This window comes from Zosterops lateralis (assembly GCF_965231275.1).
Source record: "Zosterops lateralis genome assembly, chromosome: Z".
NCBI classification, from domain to species: domain Eukaryota; kingdom Metazoa; phylum Chordata; class Aves; order Passeriformes; family Zosteropidae; genus Zosterops; species Zosterops lateralis.
Window position 1 is genome coordinate 22,789,256 of NC_139800.1, and position 22,889 is coordinate 22,812,144.

Below are 22,889 nucleotides of genomic sequence, written 5' to 3' on the forward strand. Positions count from 1 at the left end.
CGCCTGAATTCTGCCACAGTTCTGCTGGAACATGCTGGCATCACTGACACTCTAGACTTGAGCTACACCAACTACCACCACAGGAAAGAAGACAAGAGAACATCTGTGACAGTGTCTCCAACAACTTGAACAAACTGCCCCGACCCCCCATGCTTTTTTCCTACTCCGAATGCATGAGAAATGTAAGAGGCGGCCCCTCTGCTGCAGGAATTCTGCTACCTCCTCTGAATGAGGAAGTGGGCCTGCAACAGCCTTACAAGTTTGAGGTGTCACTAGATTAAAAGCAGAACACTATTAGAAGCTGTCTGTTCCCAGGAGGGTGACAACAGTCTAAATTTTCTAGAAAGTGCTTAAGCAAGTATGATATATATGTCAAGCACATAACTGCAGTCCCAAGGCTGGGTGCCATGAATAAACAACACAGAGTTCTTCAAGAGTAGAAAGTGACAGAACATCACTACTGCACAGAATTTCAGAAAAGAGCATTTACTGGCTTCAATGACTATTCTCATCCCAACATTGAAAGGATAACTGAGATATTATTATGGCATGGGAAGTGGGGTTGGGTGGAAAGTTACAGCTCACTTTATATCAGTAGAGCAACTACAACCGATCTTCACTTGTCTCAAGATGTACATGGACTTGAGAGTGTGAATTAGAGGATTTCTTGTCATCTAGGGATGGCAGAGAGTGGCTGCCAGGCAATGCAGCAAGGGTATTTGAAGGTGGGCCCTTTGCAGTGCTGGAAGTGGCAAAATACACCTGAGCACGGGCTGATGGCTGCAGAGGTTTTGTACAGTGACTGTGGGACAGAAGTAAAACAGCTGCCACACAGTTCAGTCTTTTGGCCTGTGTGAAATAAACCGGGAATTTCTGAGTAGCTCAAAAGGGATTAGCTGAAAGCACTGTAACCCATCCCTTCTCAGTGAGATTCTCTACTGTGTTAAAAAAACACCCCAAACAATCCATCCTGAATGCTGGTCTTGCCATACATCCTTTGCATCCCATGTCCATGTGCTCCCCAAAGCATCTTCAAATACCCAATCACTTTGGAGGAAAATATTCAAATATTTATTAAAATACTATTAAGCACTTACAGGATGGCTTCATCTTTCTGAAGTCCATAAAAACACTCATGAAAGCCTCACAACATCCCTGTGAGGTAGGTTTGTCTTGTAAAATTATGTGGTGGTTTCAAAAATCAGAGATGATGCTGTTTAAATAATCAATGCTTACTTAAAGACAGTGATTTTGATTTCCATATTCAGGCACAAAATGCATTGGGTGCTACCATGATTCCAGCATATTTGGAAGACAGAATAGCATAGAAAAGTAATAGAAACAAACAAGAGGAACTGAAAACCAGCAGTGAATGGGTTAAAGTGCAGTTCTAATCTGAAAACTTACAATATAGAAAACAGCATCAGGGGCTTCTAAGGCTGTAGGATCTCAGTGGCCCCTGGTGAGATCCTTCCCAACTGGAAAGTGTTGGTTTCAATAGTCAGCTTTGCAAAATGAGTGTGTGACAAACCAAGGGGTCCTCCTGGCTGATAGGACTCAATAGCATTGACTCTCTGCTCAGCAGTTCCACAAAAGGGAGGCAACAAAGGATCTTGCAGCTTCTGGTTTCAGGATTATTGCAAATTGTGTCACCATCTGAAAAGATACAGCAGAAAGGCCAAAAAGTGGTCCTGGCTGCAGAGCAAGTGACTAGGCTAATGTAGAGACATGGAAGTCCCAAGCCTCGTTGTACCATGAATCTCAGAGCAGAAGCCGGATGAAGCACAGGGAAGTGCAGAGTTTGATTCTATCTGGAGTGAAAGATACTTCTGTGTTCAGTGGGTTCCAGCCTGCTCTCACAGCATGCAAGGTCAGGACAGTTTTCTTTCAAAGGACATGGCAGAAACATCTTCATATTCTCTACTTTGGCATGGGTCTGTTAAAGTTACACGTGCTTTCATTTCACTGCTGCAGCTGTACAAGAACCAAAGCCTCCCTCTGGAGCAGTGACATCCAAGGTTTCTTCATGCCCTCTGAAAAGTATATGCTGCAAGTAACAGAAGGGAAAAAAATTGATGTATCAAGTGGTTTTTTTTTTAAGAGCCTCCAGGAACTACATCCACATGGCAGCTATATTTCATGCAAGTGCTGCAATGTGTTTTCCATGGGCACATCTATTCATGCACAAGGAACTCAGTCTGAACCACTGAGATTCTGTGGCATAAAACATCAAAGCTTATTGCAAAAGTTGTCCAGGGTCAGATCTGGTGGGCTCACTTCCTTGAAGAATTCCCAGCTAGTGAGGATGTCTTGGAAGAGGTCATGCTTGTGTGACTCTTTTGGGAACCTGGTGGCTGTGAAGGTGGTTTCTTCTTGAGCACTGGAGTTTTGTTCTTGCTTTTAAATACCTTATTGGGGTCCAGCTTGTTCACAAAGGAATCAGCTTCTTCAGATAGGAGTGCTGTGTTGATGGTTATGGGTTTGTACATGTTAAACCATTGCTGAAAGGCAGAGTGGTGGGGAAGAAATAGGTTAAATTCAAATTGCAGTTAGACAATTCTGCCTTGCTCCCCATCTTCTCCAAGACAAGATCTTAATCCTATGCCACTTATCAGTTTGCAGTTTATAGGACTTGGAAGAATGCTTGTGATAAGGACACACAAGGCATGGCTACAGCCCCAGTCCTGGAAGTGCATTTCAGATAGTGAAGAGGAGAACCAGACACAGCCCTAACACCATCTTTCCTGCAGTGTAACTCCCATCAAGAGTGAATACTGATTTACACCACAGGAGGAAAAGCAAAAGGAGAGGATGAAACTAAATGACATTTATTTAGATTCAGATAAGCAGAAAAGATTAAAAAACCTTTGGAATTTAAATGTGCTCCTGAACTGAAAACCAACCAGTTGAATTTCTCGAAGTGTAACCCTCCTCCCTCTTTTCACACATAAAAGAATGGATTTTTTTAACTCCTTACACAAAGAATTTTGTCTTTGTTCGTCTTATTATTTGTTTGTGATTTTCTATCGAGAAGAAACTACAATTATTTGACTTTTTGATTGCAGCAGACACCACAATGTTATGCCCTACAGTTCTCAACTTTTTTTTTTTTTACATTAACAAATGCAGGAAATAAAACTATAGTAGTTATGGCATTACAAATCACAGTGAAACCATCAGGAAAGTGTTGAACAAGATAAACAGAAGATCAATACTGAAATATAGATAATCATCTATTAATGTAATTCCTTAGTGGAAAATGGCTTTAATATACACCCCTGAAAACCTTTAAAAATTATAATTGTTAACCAACTACGAGGATTTTAACAAACAGGGGCTGCAAATGATTAGGGAATATTCCTAAGAGGAGTGATTCCTCTTAAGGTTTGCAAAATATACTGAATATAATAAAAATATTTATAGCAGGAAAGTTACAGAAAGGCAGAGCACAGCCTTGACTGATAAAGCCCAGTGCAGTGTAACAGGGAATGAAAAGAACCAAATTCTACAGCCACTGTTTGAATGGAAAGTCAGGAGGGATTTTAGTAATTCTGATGTGTACATAGACCAGGGAAATCTCATGCTGGTAAGACAGCTGTCATGTCTGGGGTGAACAACAGGCCTTGCCAAGGTGTACTGACACTGTGCTGGCTTAGGAACTGTGTTCAGTAGGACCATCAACTCCATTCCCTGACCTCTCACAGGATAGAGGCAGAGATAGGGCCCAGTCAAACACACAAGAACAGCAGAAGCCTCTAATAGCACAATTTTGGCATGGCAGAATAGTAATTTTATTAAGAATAAGCAACTGGAATGTTCACAAGGTTTTATGTAGAGGTCTTCTCTAACTACCTCTTTAAAGCCCTCTACAGACAGGACTTTAAACTGCCCTTTTTGGCCATAATTTTTATTGATGCCCAACTGCTGAGAGAAAAGCAGGGTTAACACAATATTAGTGAATTCAAATTACTAAACAAATGGCTGTTCACACATTACAGGAAAAAAACTTGTGGTCCCTTCTGTGGCTCACCAGGGAGGCCCATTTGAACAGACAGACAAAAGGTGGGAAGACATTTTTCCAGTCTACACTTATGCAAAATACTGACAGGCTGGATGCTGCTGTCCTACCTTGGCCTGGGGGCTGACCCCATAGCTGGTGAAGGCATACTGCCACTGTGGGAGACCCAGGTGGGTGATGAGCAGGCGGTAGTAGGCTGTGAAGGTTTTGGTGAGGAAATGCCAATATAGAGCCCTGTCCAGGAACCAGATCTCTGTGTCTGAGGAGACCACTAGAATAAAACAAGCACAAACTACAGTGTTGCTTTGGAGTACTAAGATTAACCCCTGACCATTGTCAGGTGGGAGACATAACACACTCATCAGAAGGGCTGTTTTATGAACATCCGGGCTTGTTCCAGCCCAGGTGCAGAATCCAGAACTTGTTTTTGTTAAACTTCATACGGTTGGTGGTTGCACATCTCTCCAATTTCTTTGCAGGGTGTCTTTGCAGGGCCTTCAAGGAAGACATCAGCTCCTCCCAATTTAATATAATGGACAGACTTAGAACCCCTTCCAGTCCTGTGTCCAAGCTGTTCATGAAGACATTGAAGAGCACTGGGCCCAAGATGGAGCCTTGCAGCCCACCAGTGACCAGCTGTCAGCCTGATGTGATGACTATGTACTATTTAGCCCTATTTACTATTATTACTTCTGTGTCCAACCCATTAGCCAGTGTTCACTCACTGCATGGGGTATTTGACTAGCTGTGTCCTGGACAATGAATGCAATGCTGCTCCTTCACAACTCGGGAGTGACACGCTACATGGAACATTCTTGGACATCAGCAACTTTGTAGTATATGTTCAAAGTACAATTATGGCAAACATTTATCTGCCCCACAAAGCAAAAAGCAACTAACTCAATTGTCAGTCATCTGGATTACTGAATAGAGTCCAGAGTCTGGAAGTTATGGGAGTATGTGCTGCCAACAAAAACACATTTTGCAAAAACTTTCCACAGTGATCAAATATTTCTCTGGTGGTGACTTTCTTTGTAGCAGAAAAGGAAATTACTTTCTTGGGAGATTGAGATGCTGATCACTGTCATTTAAATAGCCTACCCCTGTGTTGGCATCAACACCTGTAAACAGTGCTTCCTTCCCTTGCACAGGTTATCCACTGCATGTACTGAAATCACTAACACTGGGAGGCAAGAGTACAAGAACTTCCTGCCATGGCAGTTGTAGTCATACCCAGTGAAAGCCACAAGATTTTTCTTAAGAACTGGTATATTGCAATTGCACAATCCTACATAGTAAACACACACACAACTAGTGACCTGTGCACTGTATCAGATGACAACTATTTTACAATTGCCTTGGGTGTTTCACTACCCTCTAACTGATAACACTTATCCCTGTGTCTGCCACAACAAACAGCTCAGCTCCCATATCTCACCCTCCCATTAACCCTTCCTGCCACATTTTGGCCTAGTTAGCACCTTGAGGCTCAGCATCCACTCACAAGGTGGAAGACCCAGTCTAATTCTATCTTAGCTTTTCTTACCATCTACACTTTGTTTCTAAGCAGAATTATACCCTTTCTCAGAAAAATGTAGTGGCTTTGTTCCCAGACATGCAAGTAACTGGACTAGTGGAGCTCTGAATTATTTCAACACAATTGTCTGTAAGTCACATGTGAATACTTCCTTATTTCTGTGCACACAGAAATCATAAGTTGTAACTCAGAATCTGACAGTAAAAGGAATGAAAATGTTTGATCTAGTTAAGATTTAGCTCCTGACTCCAGTGGAGACAGGACATCCCAGTAGAAGTTTCACCTACAAATTGCAAAGAAGATCAGAAATACAAGATAACTCTCCACATGCGGCCTCCAGATGCAACCCACAACAAGAGATAGCTAACTTTTCTTTTTTCAGCCTTACCTGGTTCTGCATGCTTATAAACAAGACAGACTTTCCCATTCCCATTGCATGGGTCTAATTCAAAGATAAGACTACGAGAATCAAAGTGTGGCTTCTCTGGTTTGTCTCCATTACCTGAACCAAGGAAAAAAAAAGTAATGAAACATGTTTGGAAAACTTACTGTGACTTAGTTGCAAAGAGTCAATCTGTTTTATACATTAAAAAATCAGATGATGAAGAACTGAATCAAACTATTACATTTATACTTCTTGGAAATTATTAAGTTCCCTATGTTTAAAAAAAAAAAAAAAAAAAAAAAGTGAGAAAATTTTTCATCTCTGTTAGGAAAACAAACCAGAGAGTCAAAATCATGTGTCTGAGAATAGATGAGTTGATATCTAGTTCCTCCCTGGCATTAAGCAAGACAAGGTTTACAGATGTCACTTGTGAAGTTTGTCTAATCTGTTCTTAAAGTTCTCCACTGTTAGAAAAGGCCGAATCTCTAGGCACTCAACCCAAATCCATCATTTATAACTTAGAAGTTTTCCTCATGGATCCTCAATCTTCCCTGCTACAATTAAGCTCATTATTTCTGATGTATATATGATTCCTTTTTTTTTGTCCTGATTTATTTTTTTCTAAGGAGGACAGGAAGAACAATTTATTCTTTTTCTCTTGGGACAAGACTTTAATGAAATTGCAGAGATAAGTATTTCTCCATACATTCCAGTGTGACATCAGCATCTTTCCCAACAACCACATCTGACTCTTATTCAACTTGTGACCCTCAACCTTCACTGAGTATTCCTACAATATGATTTTGGGACTGTGTAGCTGCAAGTTCCTGCAGACTGCAGTTTTGAAACCTAAACCTGATGAGGAAGAAGTGGGACATAAAAGCTGTACTCTTCAGAAGAATGTTCCATGAAAGTCAGGATGAGAACTACTGCAAGTAGTAGTGTTTCTCAGTGTACCTTATAAATGCATCAATGAAGGTTTAAGCCACTAAACAGAAGCAGAATTTGGTGCATTTCATTACAATAGCTGGAAGATCAGGAGACTGCAGCCAAACTGCAATGTCCAAAAATACTCTCAGCCACATTTAGAAGCTAGAAAAGCTTATAGAGATGCAGAGATGACTGAAATCAAATTCTTCTAAGAAATTCTTGTGACACTTGGCTGTGTTCTTATCCTCTTGATTTTTCCAGCTGGACTGTAAGAGCTCTGACAAAATGAGTGAGCTTTTTTTTCTTTTTTATTCTCTCCAAATAGCATTTCCAGCAGTTTTAGGCAGCCTGGAACACATGTGTTGCAGGGTAACCTCATAGTTATGTATGTACCAGTTACTTTTCCAATTCCAGCTGTCTTTTCACTATCAAAACAAAACCCATTACCTTTTGTTCTTATCCCACCATAAGTACACAAAGACTTTGGAAGCTGAATCACTGGAGCAAGGCTGAGGTGAAAGTTTAAACAGGGAAAAGGCAGAACAGGCTGTTAAAAGAGGATGCAAATAACACTAATTCCCATGACATTCATAGCATACAGATCTACTTCCCAAGGCTGTAGGGAACCTATAAGATATGTAATAGATCCAGCCTAGGAGACAGAGAGTCACAGAATAAGTTTGGTTGGAAATGGATCTTGAAGATCATATTGTTCCAATTGCCCTGACATGGAGAGGGACACCTTTCTTTAGACCAGGTTGCTAGACCCATTTAACTGAAGTGACATTTTCTGTTGCTATATTGTAGAATGGAAGGGACATCAAAGATCATCTTGTTTCAATTCCCCTGCCATGGGAGATAGCTCAGGTGCTAAGAGAATTGTGTTTGCTCAGCCTGGAAAAGAGAAGGCTTCAGGGTGACCTAACTGTGACCCTGCAGTACATGGAAGGGAGCCTACAAGAAAGATGGAGAGGACTTTTTACACGGATATGTAGTGACAGGACAACAGGGAGTAGCTTCACACTGACAGAAGGAAGATTTACGTCACATATTAGGAAAAAATTCTTTACTGTGAGGGTGATGAGGCACAATCTGCCTGGAGAAACTGTCGATGCCCCAACCCCAGAAGTGTTTAAGGCTATGCTGGATGGAGCTTTGAGCAACCTGGTCTAGTGGAAAGTATTTTGGTCCACATATCTTGTGCTATATCCTAACATTAATAGAACAAAAGGGATGAGACAGAGCAGGTTTTCTAGCCCGTTAACAGTGCTTTACCTTCCTCATCTGTGTCATCTTCCAGGTCAGCGAGAGTTGGAGCACTAGGCAGAGTGTACATAGAGGAGCCCCCGAGCCGACACAGCTTTGAGACACTGTTAATCACCATGGAGCCCAGGGGCATTGGGGTATCTGCAACAAGACCAATTATTAATCACATCCACTGTCAGGAAAGCATGGGAGGTATTTCTTTTCCTCCAGACATCAACCTCTGTGGGGTGAAGAGATGGTTTTACCCAGCAGACCTGGACATTTAACTTAAATAAGACTCTACAGGAGCAAAGATGAGGCTTTTTCACACACAGACTCCCACTTACATGTGATGAGACACCATCTCAGAGCTATAAAGGTATGAGAATTACACTGCTTGGCAAGGACTGTGCTGCAGCTGTTAGCTCAGTTCTGTGAAAAATTAAAAATCCTGGCTACAGGATTTCAGCTACAGCCTCTTCCTCAAAGCTCTTTTTCTTGCTGCTGCTCTTCCTATCAGAAACCACCTTACACATTCACAGCTTACTGGGTAGCTTGTCCTCTTCCAACTCCATGTACCTGTTTGGGGTACATCCTCTTGGTTTCCACTTTCACAGAGGATTTTATCGGTGCATCAACATGTAGGTGCTCCTGAAAAAATCCTACAGGACTTGTCACTTGCCTGTATTTCTGAGGACTCAGACTGCTACCAGTCATCAAGGCAGCGAACACCCTGTTCAGCTACGTGCCAGTGTGATGGATCTCAGAGCAGATTGCTGCATGTTTGATAAAACAAGACAGTTGTACCAGCAGCCTTGGTCTCAGCACACTTGTGAGTCCTGAAAGCAAGACTCCCCAGAGGTCATAACACAGCAAGTCCCCCTTGCAACGTCGTGGGAATCACTGCAGGTGCTAAAGCACTGATGTCAACTGTCTCTGAAATGTCACTTCACTTCCTGAGGAAGACCCTGCTTTTGACACCCATCTCCAGAAGTGAACAGTGTCCACAGCCCAATTTGAGAACCCTGCCTGAAGGCAATGAGAAGCTGCAGAGTGAACAATCTACCTGATTTTTACTAAACAAGGATAGAAAATTAAGCTTGGACTTTAGCTGGTGAAAAGCGGAATCAGGCTCCAACATGTATGTACATACTTTAACAAGAGAGAAGCATTATCAGAGGGTAACTTCCTAAAGATTTATGATGGATAATGAGCTATTTCCCTCTCCATGAACTACAGAGGGAGTTAAGGTCTAAGGTTTAAATGACACACCTAAATCTGAGTATCAACAGATGGTCAGCGTATTAGAGAAGAGTATTTATGTAATGAATAATTAGTTTCTTGTGTTCTGTGTATACACCTCTTCTGTGAGAGGCTAGAACATGCAAGCCATAGATTTTGCCCTGAGAGATGTGTACTGATTGTGAAGAGAGTAAGTTTGAAATTAAAGAGGTTCTGCAAAGGAAGAACTGGCTGCAAGGAATTGAGCTTGTCAGTGGGGGGGAACACAAGGACTCACCATCCGTCTTCACACTCCAGGTCATCTGGAAGCCATCTGTCATCAGATAGAAGTTCTTTAAATCCTCAGGTAATACACAGGAATTTTTCTGCAAATTACAATCAAAGTGTAATGGGAAAATGCAGAACATCCCTCAAACCCTAAGAACAACTGAAAATTGGTACAGAAATATTTGCCACCAAGTTTTTTGCTTAACTCCAAGGTGACTCAGATCAGTTCAAATATCTCATTCTAAAGCTTTGAGAGAAAACCACTTATTTCTTGGGCTTCTACTAGTCTTAATAAAGGTAGCTTGGGAAAATTTCACAATGAGCAGTTAGTCATCACAAAATTATTACAGCATTGTTCCCAACTGAGACATTGTATTACCTTTTGAGATTAGCAACCACTCCAGATTCACATAAATCAGAACAATCATTATTTTCATATTTATGAAAAATATGTCTTAAAAGAGTAGGGTTTTGCTTTAAGTGAAATCAGACTAAACTTACCGGTTCCACTAAAGCATGTACAGTATTAGCACAATGACTCTCTTCTTCTGAAGGATTTCAGCTCCAAGTAGGTGAAAAGAGGCATAGACTCAAAAGCTGCCCATATTCAAGAAGATTTGATGTTTCACGTAACAAAAAGTATGTGTGCAAATACATACAAAGCCAGATTCACAAACCTGCTAGTCTGGCTTCATCCCTCCAAACTTCAGTACATGGCTGGGACCCCTAAGCCTGCTTCCTTCTAAGCCACCAGTGAGCTCGAGTTTCTAGGAAGCAGAACACTTCTATACCTGTCTTGGTTGTGGAAGGAGTCTTTGTTAACTTAAGACTCTTCAGTTAAGCTGCAAATACAAGGAAAGAAGGAAGGAAGCAAGTATAAAGGCTTAATCCTCAGAACAAAATGAAGCCCAAGGAGCTATAGGCATTTGTAGACCCTGCTCCTGGAGACATGACTGGCTGCAGACCAGTTTTCTCTGTTCTTGCTGAATTGTGAGGTACATAAAATTAAATAGGATGGAAGCCTGCCAGTTTTAATAACACAAGCAACAAGCATGACTAAAAGAGTAACCTGTTGGTCTGTTTTTAACTGTTTTAGAGAAAAAAAAACCAGACTGATTCCAGTGAGGCCAAATTTAAAATAGTCACCCTCAGGATTCCAAAAGAATCAGATGTCAAAACTCAGGAGAGTGTCCCATAATGGAGGTTCCACAACCTGTGCATGTTGAGTTGTCCAGGGGCTGCACCATACTTCTTGTGGAAACGTTTCATTAAATAAAGACAGACTATTCAAGTAACCAGTAGCTAAGGAAAAGGAAGATGCATGTGAAGTTCAAGTATCTCTGCTTCACTTGGGGCATGAATTTTTAACATCTCAAGAGAAGAGGGATGTACCTATCCAGCAAGAGCAACCTGCCAGCTGTACATCCAGCTGCTATGCTGGCCTCTAATCATCAGCTGCTGACTGAGCAAGGAAAAGTGCTGGTCTCACCCTGTCCACATGTCCTCCCTCCCCTAGGAACAGAACAGCCTTTCTGCCTGTTAAAGCCTTATTCACAGATACTTTCTTTGAGTTGTTACCGTTTCTGTCCCCTAAACTGGGGTTAAACTGTCCCCTAATCTGCCCACAGTCTTGTACTTGTTACTTTTAAAGCACATCCATTAATATTGATTGACTTCTACTGATGAGTCCCAGACACTACTGGCTTTGCAGCTTGCAATAGGGCAGGTCACTTGCCTCATCAAGCAGCCTGGTCACTAGCTCAGAGCTTTCTTAATCCAGATAGAGAAAATCTTCAGGGTATACAGATCTTAAAGCAGATAACCTGACACTGAAGAGGCTGTTTTGAGAAGAATTTACCATCCTATGACAAGAGTCTGTGCATGGCTGAGGACCTGGCGGTAAGTTTAAGGTGATTAGTAAACCACATGGACATATCTGAAATTCTTCAAATGCCTTTAACAAACACACCTTCTTCTGTGGTTCTCCTCAGTCCTAAATATTTATAATTTTGTGCTGTGCTTTCATCACATCCAGTTTCAAGCTGTACCTGCAAGCACAGTGACTATGGCTAAAACTATGAAGAAAGAAAGTATGACAGACCTGCTACAAAACCTCAGGAGAGTACAAAAGTTTACATAATGCTTTTACATCTCAAATCCCCCAGTTTGAACTAATTCATTGCAGCAGTAAAAACACATATGTGAATGGGTCTCCTGGCTTCAGTAGATGTTAAGTCTCCAAGCAGGAGAAACAGATCCACTGGGATGACAAAATGTAAGATTTTAAACTTCCACTGTAGTATCCAGATAAATCCAACTCAGGCACAGACCAGTTTAGCAAATACAGCTGACTAGGACAAGAGAAAAATCACATCTAAATAGGTTTTCTGTTCTGAAGCCTCCTTTTGAAAAATATCAACATGTGCATGTTTCTCCAGATGGCTGCTCTCTGAATTTACTTCAGGATTCTCCAAACCATGTCCCTCTGCACGAGTTTCAAAAAGATGATGCAAAATATATGGGTAGAAAATGCACTACCAGAGCAGGTCTGGGGTCTGTAGGAAAGGCCTGTAAATACAAAGTTCATTAGCACCCATTTCTCTCATCTGATGGAAAGGATCGATTGATCTGTCATATTGTGCTTAGTCACATGGCCATATGACATAAGCAATCTGACAGCAGTGAGAGAAACAAGCCACAATATATTAAAAATTGCTTATCAAACTCTGTACCTCTTGCTCAACTGCTAGTTCTCAGCCCCATAAAATACACTGTTCCTAAATAACATCAGAATTGGCTTAACCACAGCCCTGGCAAGCAGCTGTTTTCATTCCAATTATCTGGTTACACTCATCAGCTCTTAAAACAAAATATCCCAAGTACTTAATATGGTGTATGAGGTCTATTCCTTTTGTTTGTTCTCAGTATTATCTCCAAATAAGTCTCCCAAGAAAGCACAGTCCATTGAGTACAGAGAAAAATATCAGAATCTGATTTTTGCTGCCAGGACCTGATTAGAACTGGATCCAAAGCTAAGAACCCCAACATATGGCAATTCACTTGAAACACTGTTGAAACAATGCCTCTCAAGCAAATATACTAAAGAAACAAAAAGCAATCAAAACATACAGCTCTAGAGAGATTTCTCCAAAAACATGAATGAGTTTTATCCAGCTTCTGGGGAGAGAAGGCATTCATGTCACTTCTCAGGGCTTCCAAGTATCAGACCACATCAGCAGCCACCTTTCTCATTAATCTACTGCAGTTTCATGGCTGGTTTGTCCCAGCTGCCAGTGAATGCTTGTGTTAATTTATGTAACGTATTGAAATGTTCTTTTTGCATCCTCAATAAATCTGACCTGGGGGTCCCCCAGGAGATCCCCTTGATTTTCTGGGGCTGAAGTAGACTTGATCCCCTGCTGCAGAGAACAGGACTTCAAAGTTCTCTTGAGGATATTGTTGTGCATCCAGTTTTTCAATATGTTATAAAGTTTAACAAGAGGGGGAACACTGTGTAAGAAACACCATCTACCTCCCAGAAGTCCTCCAGCCTGTTCCCCATTATACAGCTTGAAGAAACAGCTTTCTTCATGTGCTGGCCCTGCTGGATCCACTTCCCCACCTCTCCCACAGTCACAGCCACAAGGCAAGCAAGCTCTAATAGGCAGTCAAGCTCAAGTCAAGTGGGTAGACCCTGTCCTCACAGGGATCAGGGATGGCAGGCTTGGGTAATTTTAAGGGAGGACAAGAAGGATGCCAGGAAAGACAGATGAAGTTGTGCACCCTGTGTACATATTTGTACGCAGAGAGATGCAGTAGAAGCAAGGAGGATGACATTCCAGACGTGTGCTGGAAACATTATGCAGTAGAGGGAGCAACTTGGGAGGCTCCTGGATTGTGTGTAAGGGTTCGAATGAGGAACAAGGAAACTACAGGCCTGTCAGCCTGGGGAACCAACCTTGGTGCTGGGGAAGCTCATGGAGATCTTCTTGAGTGCCCATCACATGGCATGTACAGGAGATCCAGGGGATCAGGCCCAGCCAGCATGGGTTTGTAAAAGGCATAACTGCCCAACCCCATCTCCTTCTCTAACATGGTGAGCCTCTTTGTGAATGAAGGAAAGTCTGGGGACGTGTCTGCCCAGACTTCAGTAAAGCCTTTGACAACATTCCCACAACATTTTCCTGGAGAAATTGGCTGCTCATGAATTGGATGGGTGAACTGTTAGCTGAAACTGATATCCCTATGCAAAAAGTGCTGGTGATTGGAATTATTTCCAGCTGTTTGGATGAGGCTAGTCACTAGCGGTGTTCCCCAGGGCTCTGTACTGGGGCCAGCTCTGTTATTTTATTGATGATCTGGATGAGGGAACTGAGAGCACCCTCAGTCAGTTTGAGAACAGTGCCAGGTTGGGTGGGAGCGTTGACCTGCTGGAGGGCAGGAGGGCTCTGCAGAGGGATCAGGACATGGATCCACCATGGGCTGAGGCCAGTTGTGTGAGGTTCAGCAAGGCCAAGTGCTGGGTCCTGTCCCTGTGCCACAACAACCCCTGCAGCTCCAGGCTGGGACAGAGTGTCTGGAAAGCTGCAGAGTGGGAGAGGACACGGAGGTGCTGGTTTCCAGTGGCTGAACATGAGCTGGAGTGTGCCCAGGTGGCCGAGAAGGCCAATGGCACCAGGCTTGTGCCAGCAATGGTGTGGCCAGCAGGAGCAGGACAGTGCCCACCTCCCTGTGCTGGGGGCACTGGTGAGACCATACCTGGAATCTTGTGTTCAGCTTTGTTTCCTCACAGTAAGGAGACTGAGGGGCTAGAGTGTGTCCATAGAAGGGCAAGAGAGTTGGGGAAGGGTCTGAAGCACAAGTTCTGGGAGGAGTGGCTGAGAGAGCTGGGCAAGTTCAGACTGGAGAAGAGGAGGTTGAGGGAGATTGTTTCACTCTCTACCACCTAAAAGGTACCGAAAGTCCCTGAAAGCCAGGTGTGGGTAAGGCTTTTCTCCCAAGTAAAAAGAGAGGACAACAGAAAATGGTCTCAGGTACCTCTTGTCTCTTAAACAAAATGCAATTTTCGAATTTTTGAGAACCAAAACAATGTCAGTGATTCATCTTTCTCCTAGTTGAGGCAAAAAAGAAAATGCGATTCAGACACTGCACCAGAGTGCCTCCTAGCAGTATTTTAGAGTAACACCTATTTCTAAAAATTGCATGTGGAGGACCACTGCCAGCATAATTTTAGGAGTGGGAAAGAGTTCTTAGGACGATACGCAGTTATTAACACTGGTTTCTCATGACCAGGTAACTCCTGTCTCTACTCCCTCTTGTGTTTCTTGTCTCTCTTTCTTGGGGAAAAGGTAACATCTTAGTAGGTTTAAATATGAGGAAACATTGAAAAATACCTGGTTTTATTAAAATATATTGAACTGCTTACAATTTTAGGGGATGTGATGCTTTATCCATGTAAATACACTTGGCAATCATACACCTCAAACATTTTTGTGAGTATGTTGATTTCCAACATATTTTTCAGGAGTGATTTTAAGTTTGATTTCCTGATGTGTAACACTTAGCATCTCATTCTCCCTTGGGAAAAATCTCTTCTTGTCTCCTACAGCCTTACTGCACTAACTCCTGTCATGAAGCTCAGCTTCCCCTGAAAAGCCTCATGGCAGCTAAGAGACATTCAACAAGCTTAAGATTTTAAAGATCATTTTAATCTCAACAAGGTAAGATTTTAAAACACGGCAGTATCTAGTTAGATAGTAGCACAAACATGGCATAGCACGATTTAGAAAACATGGCTGATGGAAACAAAAAATGAATGAATAAAAAATATGTTAATTAGTAATTTTTAAAAGGTTGATTTTCTTTTAAGACCTTCTGAATACACATTTTTTTCTCAGTTAAAAAAAATCTTTCCTTGCAAAACTGAAATAGGACTGGAAAATTTGATTCCATTAAACAATAATCTAAAGAATAACGTTTTTATTTGGTGAGTCTCAATAGAAAGAAAAGTTGTTAGGGGGAAATAAAGTAGTTTTGGGAACAGTTTCATCAGTTTTTCCTACATCACAGAAAAAGTCCTGCAAATAGTTTCATAACCAAAGATGTAGAGGGCAGTTAAAAATATACTCTGAAAAAATCTTGTTATAAATCTGAGCCACGGAGAAAGGATTACGTGCATAAGTATTGCCACCTAGTGGCCAAAAATCTGATGAAAACAAACGTATTCAAATTCAAGAAAGGTAAGTTTCGGGAAGAATGAGGTACAAATTCATCCTGGAATGGCTTTGTAAATTACTGAGTACATTGCACCTAATCATCACAGCAGGTCATTTTGTCCTGCAATTGTGAAGACTGGGTTAGTCAGAGCTCAAGAAAAAAAAAAAAAAAAGGAAAAAAAATCCAGTTACCTTTCAGTTTAAGAAGGAAGTTTTAATTTGTCTGATTTGTCAGTGCAACTGCAACCAAAATCAAAGAAATAGACAGCCAAGTCCTTCACTATTAGAAGTCTAATCCAACTACTGATTTAACTTTCAACATTTACTTCCACAATTGACTTAGTTCATTGTTGGGTGGGGGGTGGCTGGGAACTGAAATTTTGTTTCGGCTTCTCTTGAATGAAGTGCTTTGGCTATGGCACTTGTTTGGCTTTACAAGAATAGCTCGGTTTTGAAAGAAGCCCATTTTACTTTAGAGGAGAAGCAGCACCTGAAAATGAGAGGAATGAGCACCGTGTCCGGGAAAAGAAGTCCTCTCCATTCAACAGAAGAATGAGCAAATACCACTCTGTGTTCCCACACCTGAGCTGGCTTACAGTCATGGTGCCTCAAACTTTCCAGCTCAGTTCACCCCCAACACCTGAACAACAGCTACAGGAAACCAGGGATCAGTTTACACAAACCTGAAAAACAGGACATTTCTCCCTGACCACAGCTGCTGACTTCTGAGCAAGTTTCATAAGTTACACACAGGTTTACACCACATACCTTCTGGCCTGGAAAAAATATATATAAATACATATTATGTACGTTCTTGATAAATGTCATTAATTTGAATAGAACATTACTAAAACTAGCAAAAGATTTTATTCACAGTTAAGAAAAAAAGTAAATGGCAAGGTGTCAAAGGGGAAAGTATTTTATGCAGTGGTAACAAGAGTAGTCTCCCGGAGCAGATGCTTTAGGCCACAGCCAGGATTAGAGAAGAGGGAGGATGATTCACTCAACTCCATCCTCTGCCATGTCCCTTTCCAAAGGCCAGAGAGCTTCTTCTGTCCCATCCATACAGAAGGAATACCTATGAAACAGTTATTCCACCATGGCCATGGGATTAATGAAGATATATATTCTTCATTATATATATATAATGAAGATATATAAAAAGGAGTGAAAAAGGAGTGAAAAAGGAGTGAAAAAGCTTTTCACTCTGCCCGTTACTCACTCTGCCCGTGAGTAACACAACAGTTTTCAGGAGCCCTCTGATCACAGAGACTGATACAGTAGGGTCAGATAATACAGAGTGAAGGCAGTATGTGTCTTCCATAGTCTTCTAGAACAGGCAATGGCACATACTCTAGCCAAAAGATTGGACTGGGTAGCCAAAGAGGAGGTGAAAGAAAAGGATATGAGAAACTGAAGCGAATGGCTGAGACTAAAAAGAGAAACAAACTGTGTAGCTCAGTGTTATTTGCCAGCTTGAGGCCTTTACCTTTAATGGCCATAGATAATAAAGCACTGCTTCATTTTGTTTGAAAGGGAGTTGGAAAATGTTTTCAGACCTGAGTCAGAAGAATGTTTGCTCTCCACTGAGTCACCGCTGTAGCTGCCTACTACGGCTATGTGGTTTCTTTTTAGAGCTGTCATGCTGAATGTACCCACACTGATGATGTTGCTCTAACAGATCAGGTGCATGTGACAGCCTAAAAGAGTGATACCTGATTAAGAAAAAGCCAATACCACCTGTATAGGCTGCACTGTACATTAAACTTGGTAACAAGCTGTCTCATAAACACAAGGTTGCCATTGCATTTGACATTCTTCACGGGCTGTTGCACATTCAAACTGACTGCAGTTTTATCAGGAAAATACTCACTTGCTCCCAAGAGATGATTGTGTGGCGTTCAGCTGGCTCCTTTTCCACAAAAGTCACTTCAGCAACTCCTGGGGAAGTCTCTGAAAGGAAAAGAGGAGCATGTTTGCAGCTGGCATGGGTGATGCCAACACTGTGAGACAGACAATTTTGCAAATTAATCTGAGTGACAGCCAGGGAAACGGCATTAATGATTGCAAGCATTGTACTGGTGCCTGAGCAGTCACTTTCTTTTGTCTGTAAATGTACTCTGCATGTGTTGGCATGAGACTGTCTAGTGCTGCACAAAATGTTATTATTTGGGGTTCTTTTATACGTACATATGCACATATCATGATATATCCATATATACACTGATTTAGTGGGTGGCATTCCTGCCCAGGGTGGGAGGGGTTGGAACAAGATGATCTTTAAGGTCCCTTCCAACTCAAACCATTCCACGATCCTATGACATAAGCACAATTTGTCTTCAAGGTGTGATCTTTTGCAGAGGTTTCATGGAGAAACGGAAAAAAACCCCAGTAATGAGTTTTGAGGCAAACTCTTACAAGGGGATGAATTTTTATTTGTAAGCATGCCTTATGGTTTCTGTTGGGTAGGATATCTTCAGCTGGGGACAAGATGTAATGCAGTGCTGCTCTGAACTGCTAACAACTCTATTCACAAGGACAGGAACACTTCAGCTCTGGATTCAGTGGGTTTGGACAGACACAGAACCTCATCCTGCTGAATTGATCTGCATGAGCAAACATCAATTCTCTGGAATCTCTGTTGGACACATGAAAATTTGTTACAAGAACTGAACTTGCATCAATCTATAAAAACCTTATGAATATTTTATGGGAAAGAATGCTATATAAATGTATGATACTAATCCACATGGTGCTTTCAGGTGTATGATGGCAGAACGGACTCCCTTACACTTACTATTTTATAATGTTTTACTTCATCACAGCCAACTGAAATAATTGTCACTGAGATAATTCTTTTTGGATAAAGTCCAGAATGACTACTAACTTGTTGTGGAAACTGCAAGCCCAGCAGACAGGGCCATGGAATAGAAGTGATAACTATGCAGGGCTTTCAAGACTGGCTCCACTGTGAAAGTTTTGGCCCCTAAAGCAGTCACACACATTACAATTGCTTTCTAGTAATACATACACAGTGCACCAGACAGGAAAAGCAGGCACTAGAGAGCTTTGGCTTGTTTTTTATCTTCAATGTCAGGCTTTTAATTCTATCAGTAGCATTGTCCTTGTCTGTTCTGTTAGTGGAGGAGTGGCACTCAGTTTCAGGAAGCCTAAACTTTGCTTCAGTTGGAAATATTGATTTTTACATTGTCAGATAATTGAAAAGATAAAACATGGCATCAGAAAAACAAAATTCAAGGTAAAGACATTAAAAAAAAATCATAGCTGGTCACATTGGTAAATTTTTCCAGCCAAGGGGAACCTCCAACACACAGAAGACTCTGATTTTTTACCAAGTTTCACTTCTGGTAGGTGGGTCCAAGGTGGGGCGATCTGTCTCTTTCTGAAATATAAGCTGTCTAAACAAGAGAGTGGAATCAATTACTTAACTGGCCTTTTCCATCTAAGCTATGCAAACTTTATGACAAGTTTCTGTGATCAAAGAAAACAGCAGGGATGTTTAATTCATCATGCACAACATTTTGGCTGGGATGACAGAAGATTAAATATCATATCAGTCAAAGAAGATGTCTAGGAACAAGATAATGCAACTTTTAAAGAGGTCTGAACCAAATCCAAGATCAAAAGAAAGAGAAATTCCATCTTAAAAGACCAAATATTATATTAACAATATACTGTGGGTAAACTGAAGACCATGTTTAACAGATGTGTATAGGACGGAACCTCCACTGAACATTTAGGCTTAACTTTGCCATGAGTTGCTTCTCCTTCCAGATGGAAGAAAAGAAGAAGCCACTTTAGTGGCTTTAGTTAAACAAAGTTTGACTTTGCCAGGTGACTCCACTTTATCAATTAATCTGAATCAAGATCATAGTAAACTCTGCCTTATTGTCAGGACATTTCATCTGGAAGCTTTCAAGAACACTTTGCAGCATGAATCAGAAACAGTGAATGTAATGGTGTGACACAAAGCTGAAGCAGCAAATCACAGGATTTTCAGTCTTTACAGTACTGCTAATACTGCCTGTAAGTTGGCTAAACTCTCAGCGTAATTTAAAAATGTTTGAACACTTATTTTTGTACGTAATAGAGAGTGCTAACAGTGACGTATGGTTCCATCCTGGACAGTTTAGAGAAGCTAACAATTTCCATTTGGACTTAATTATGAATAGTAAATCGTTCTGGAATTTTCTGTTACTCACAGAACTTCAGCAAAATGAATCATACCAGCAATGGGAAAGATCTCTCCCTTTTTTCCGTCAAGGTATAGCCTTCACAATGCTTGTGAGAAAAATCCCTTCTTGTTAGGACTTCCACAGAGACTAAAGTTAAAAAAAAAGCCCAAACCAACAAAACAATGCATGATTGTACTTTACATTAGGCAGAAAATATCAAGTGACTTCATGAGACTTTCCAAAAGATTTAAAGTAAGATAGTTTCTAGTAGTACTAAATACTGAGCACAGCATCGCTTTGAGTACCCTTTGTTATTTGAAATAATATCCTTTGTTATTTCAAAGAAACAAGAACCGAACAGAGTGGTAATGTTTCCCAATTAGCTAAGCAATTCTAATTAATTTCGTGGGGCAGTTGAAATGTCTTGGACAACTTCATTGGAAAAAAATGTGCCAAATTCCCAGGTGTGGAGAGACAGAGAAAAGAAGTGGAGTAAAACATCACTGTGATGGACATCGCTGTATTGCACAATACAAGCTGTCAGAGACACTGAGAGAAAAACAAGAAAACACAAATGAGGAAACACTTTCCATGTGAAAGGGATGTTACAGGACTTTCAGAGCCATACCTGCATTGTCATGTCGTGCTAGTGTAGACAACACAGCTACCCAAAACAATTACATGGCAACATACAAACATTTGGACACAGTTCACAGCTCACAGTTCACAGCTCTCACACATTTAAGGGTGGTAAAAATGTGGGCAGGGATAGTAATTTTTTAAAGAGAGCTACTTCAAATGATGCCTTGTCAGGCTACCTGGAAAAGAGGCTAGTCAGTGTTAAAGGAATAAAGTAGGTAGTTATCAAAAAGGCCTTCACAGGATACACCTTGGGCAGTACAAGAGCCCAGCCATGGCTCCACCCAAGATGGTGGAATCACAAGTTTTTTCTATAAGTCTTCGTCCATTTCCATATTTGGGTTAATTGCTCAATTGCAGCTTTAGGTTATGAAGTCCCACCCTCCCAGTTTGGTCTCCTCAGTTTGTCATTGTTTATACTTGGGCTTGATGCTGCAATGGTGTCCATGGTTCTCTGGCTGGAAAAGGATTGTTTTCTCTAACTAAACTGTGAAGAGAACTTGCTAACACTTTTTATGAAGTTCAGAATTATATACTAATGCAGTACAGAATCTGGAAAATATGAAAGCTAAAACTTAAGGCATCACAAAGAAGCTTTTGCTGCGATGATGATCATCAGTTTCATTCACACAGTAGATATAATGTTATCCTGACCTCACAACTAACAAAACAAACAAAGAGAAAAAAAAAAATCTACCCACCCCTCCGCACCCCTTCAAGAAGTCCAGTAATAAGTCAGTATGACAGCACTGATTAGAGACTGAGGGTGAAATCCTGTCCTCACGGAAGATCAGAGAAAGAATTTAACCCTGATCTTTTAATCTCATCTGTTTGAGCCGCTATCCAAATCCATGTACAACTATAGATACACTGAAGTTACCATGTGAAACTCATTGTCCTGCAATGCAGCACTGGGGTGAGATGATTACAGAGCTCACTTTTGGCTCTAAAATTCCCAGGAAGAAATTCCAAGACTGCAACTTGAAATCTTGCTGTACATGTGGTTTGGGACGGATGTATGGCTTTCCAGCCTTACAAATAAGACAGTCCTGTGCTCTGTGCTGCTGAGGTATGAAAGGTCTAATCCTGAAATCCTTTGCACACACAAATACTTGCACAAATCCTTGTGATTCCACTGATATGAGTAAAGTTTTGTCTGCGAATCCTTCCTTTGGATGCCTTGCACTTCTGCTGAATTTCAAAGGGAGATGAGGAGATGCAAGAAGGCTCAAGATCTGAACAAAATCTGGAAATGGCAAAAGCAGGGCATTTTGTGGAACAAGTCTCACACTGTGGGAATGAGTTGCAGGGCAACTATTTATGGGGATCTGATCCTGAGCAGATTCACAAACCAGCCTTCTACCAGAACACTACATCATGCTGAACTTCTCTTCATGGGGCATACTCCCTGCTGACCCCACACTACCACAGAGGGTCAAATTTAGGCCCGATTTACACAGGGAGCTTGTGTGGGCACCTCACAGGAACATTGCAATATCTGGAGGGGGCCTACAGGGAAGCTGCAAAGGGACTCTTCGTTACGAACTGTAGTGACAGGACAAGGAGTAATGGATACAAATTGAAAGACGGGAAATTTGGGTTGGGTATTACGAAGAAAATCTTTACTTTGAGGGTGGTGAGTCACTGGCAGGCTTGCCCACGGAAGCTGGGGACGTCCATCCCGGGCAGTGTTCAAGGCCAGGCTGGATAAGGCCTTGAGCAACCTGATCTAGTGGAAGCTGCCCGTGGCATCAGGGTTAGGACTGCATGATCTTTGCGGTCTTTTCCCACCTTTTAACATTCAGTGATTCTATGGTTTTTCATAAAACACCACCTTCTCCTTTGATGTTTATGAAACTCTTAAAGTCGAGAGATTGGGATTCTTGCCGTTGCTTCCAGAAATAAGGACGTGTCTGTTTGTGCACAGGCTGCTCAGTGCGCGATTCACAGGAGGGGCCGTGACAACCGGGTGGCTCCCCCCGCCCCCGGCTTGCCCTCGCCCTGTGGGGCTGTTGCTCACCGTCACTCACCCAATATCCTTGTGACGCCCAGGGTGAGCTTATCCAAGTACGGCTTGATGCCGGTGGGGAGTTTTTCCTCCATCCTCCGCGGGACCCTCTTCCTGCCTCTGTCCACTCCAACACCGAACAATGCCTTTCTGTCCTTCCTGCTGCCTCGTAGCCGCAGGGCACGCTGGGAATAATAGTTCTTCCGG

General features: G+C 41.7%; 1 protein-coding gene across 1 annotated transcript; it reads right to left on the minus strand.

The window, feature by feature from the left end:
* Positions 1–15: 15 nt before the first annotated feature.
* On the minus strand, positions 16–22,846 carry TPGS2 (tubulin polyglutamylase complex subunit 2). The gene is made up of 7 exons (XM_083884352.1): positions 22,705–22,846; positions 17,713–17,792; positions 9,635–9,722; positions 8,146–8,277; positions 5,944–6,057; positions 4,129–4,289; positions 16–2,501 (listed from the first exon to the last, which is right to left on the minus strand). The coding sequence occupies exons 1-7, from the start codon at positions 22,775–22,777 to the stop codon at positions 2,274–2,276; spliced, it is 876 nt and encodes a 291-aa protein (XP_083740478.1). The 5' UTR covers positions 22,778–22,846; the 3' UTR covers positions 16–2,273.
* Positions 22,847–22,889: the final 43 nt, after the last annotated feature.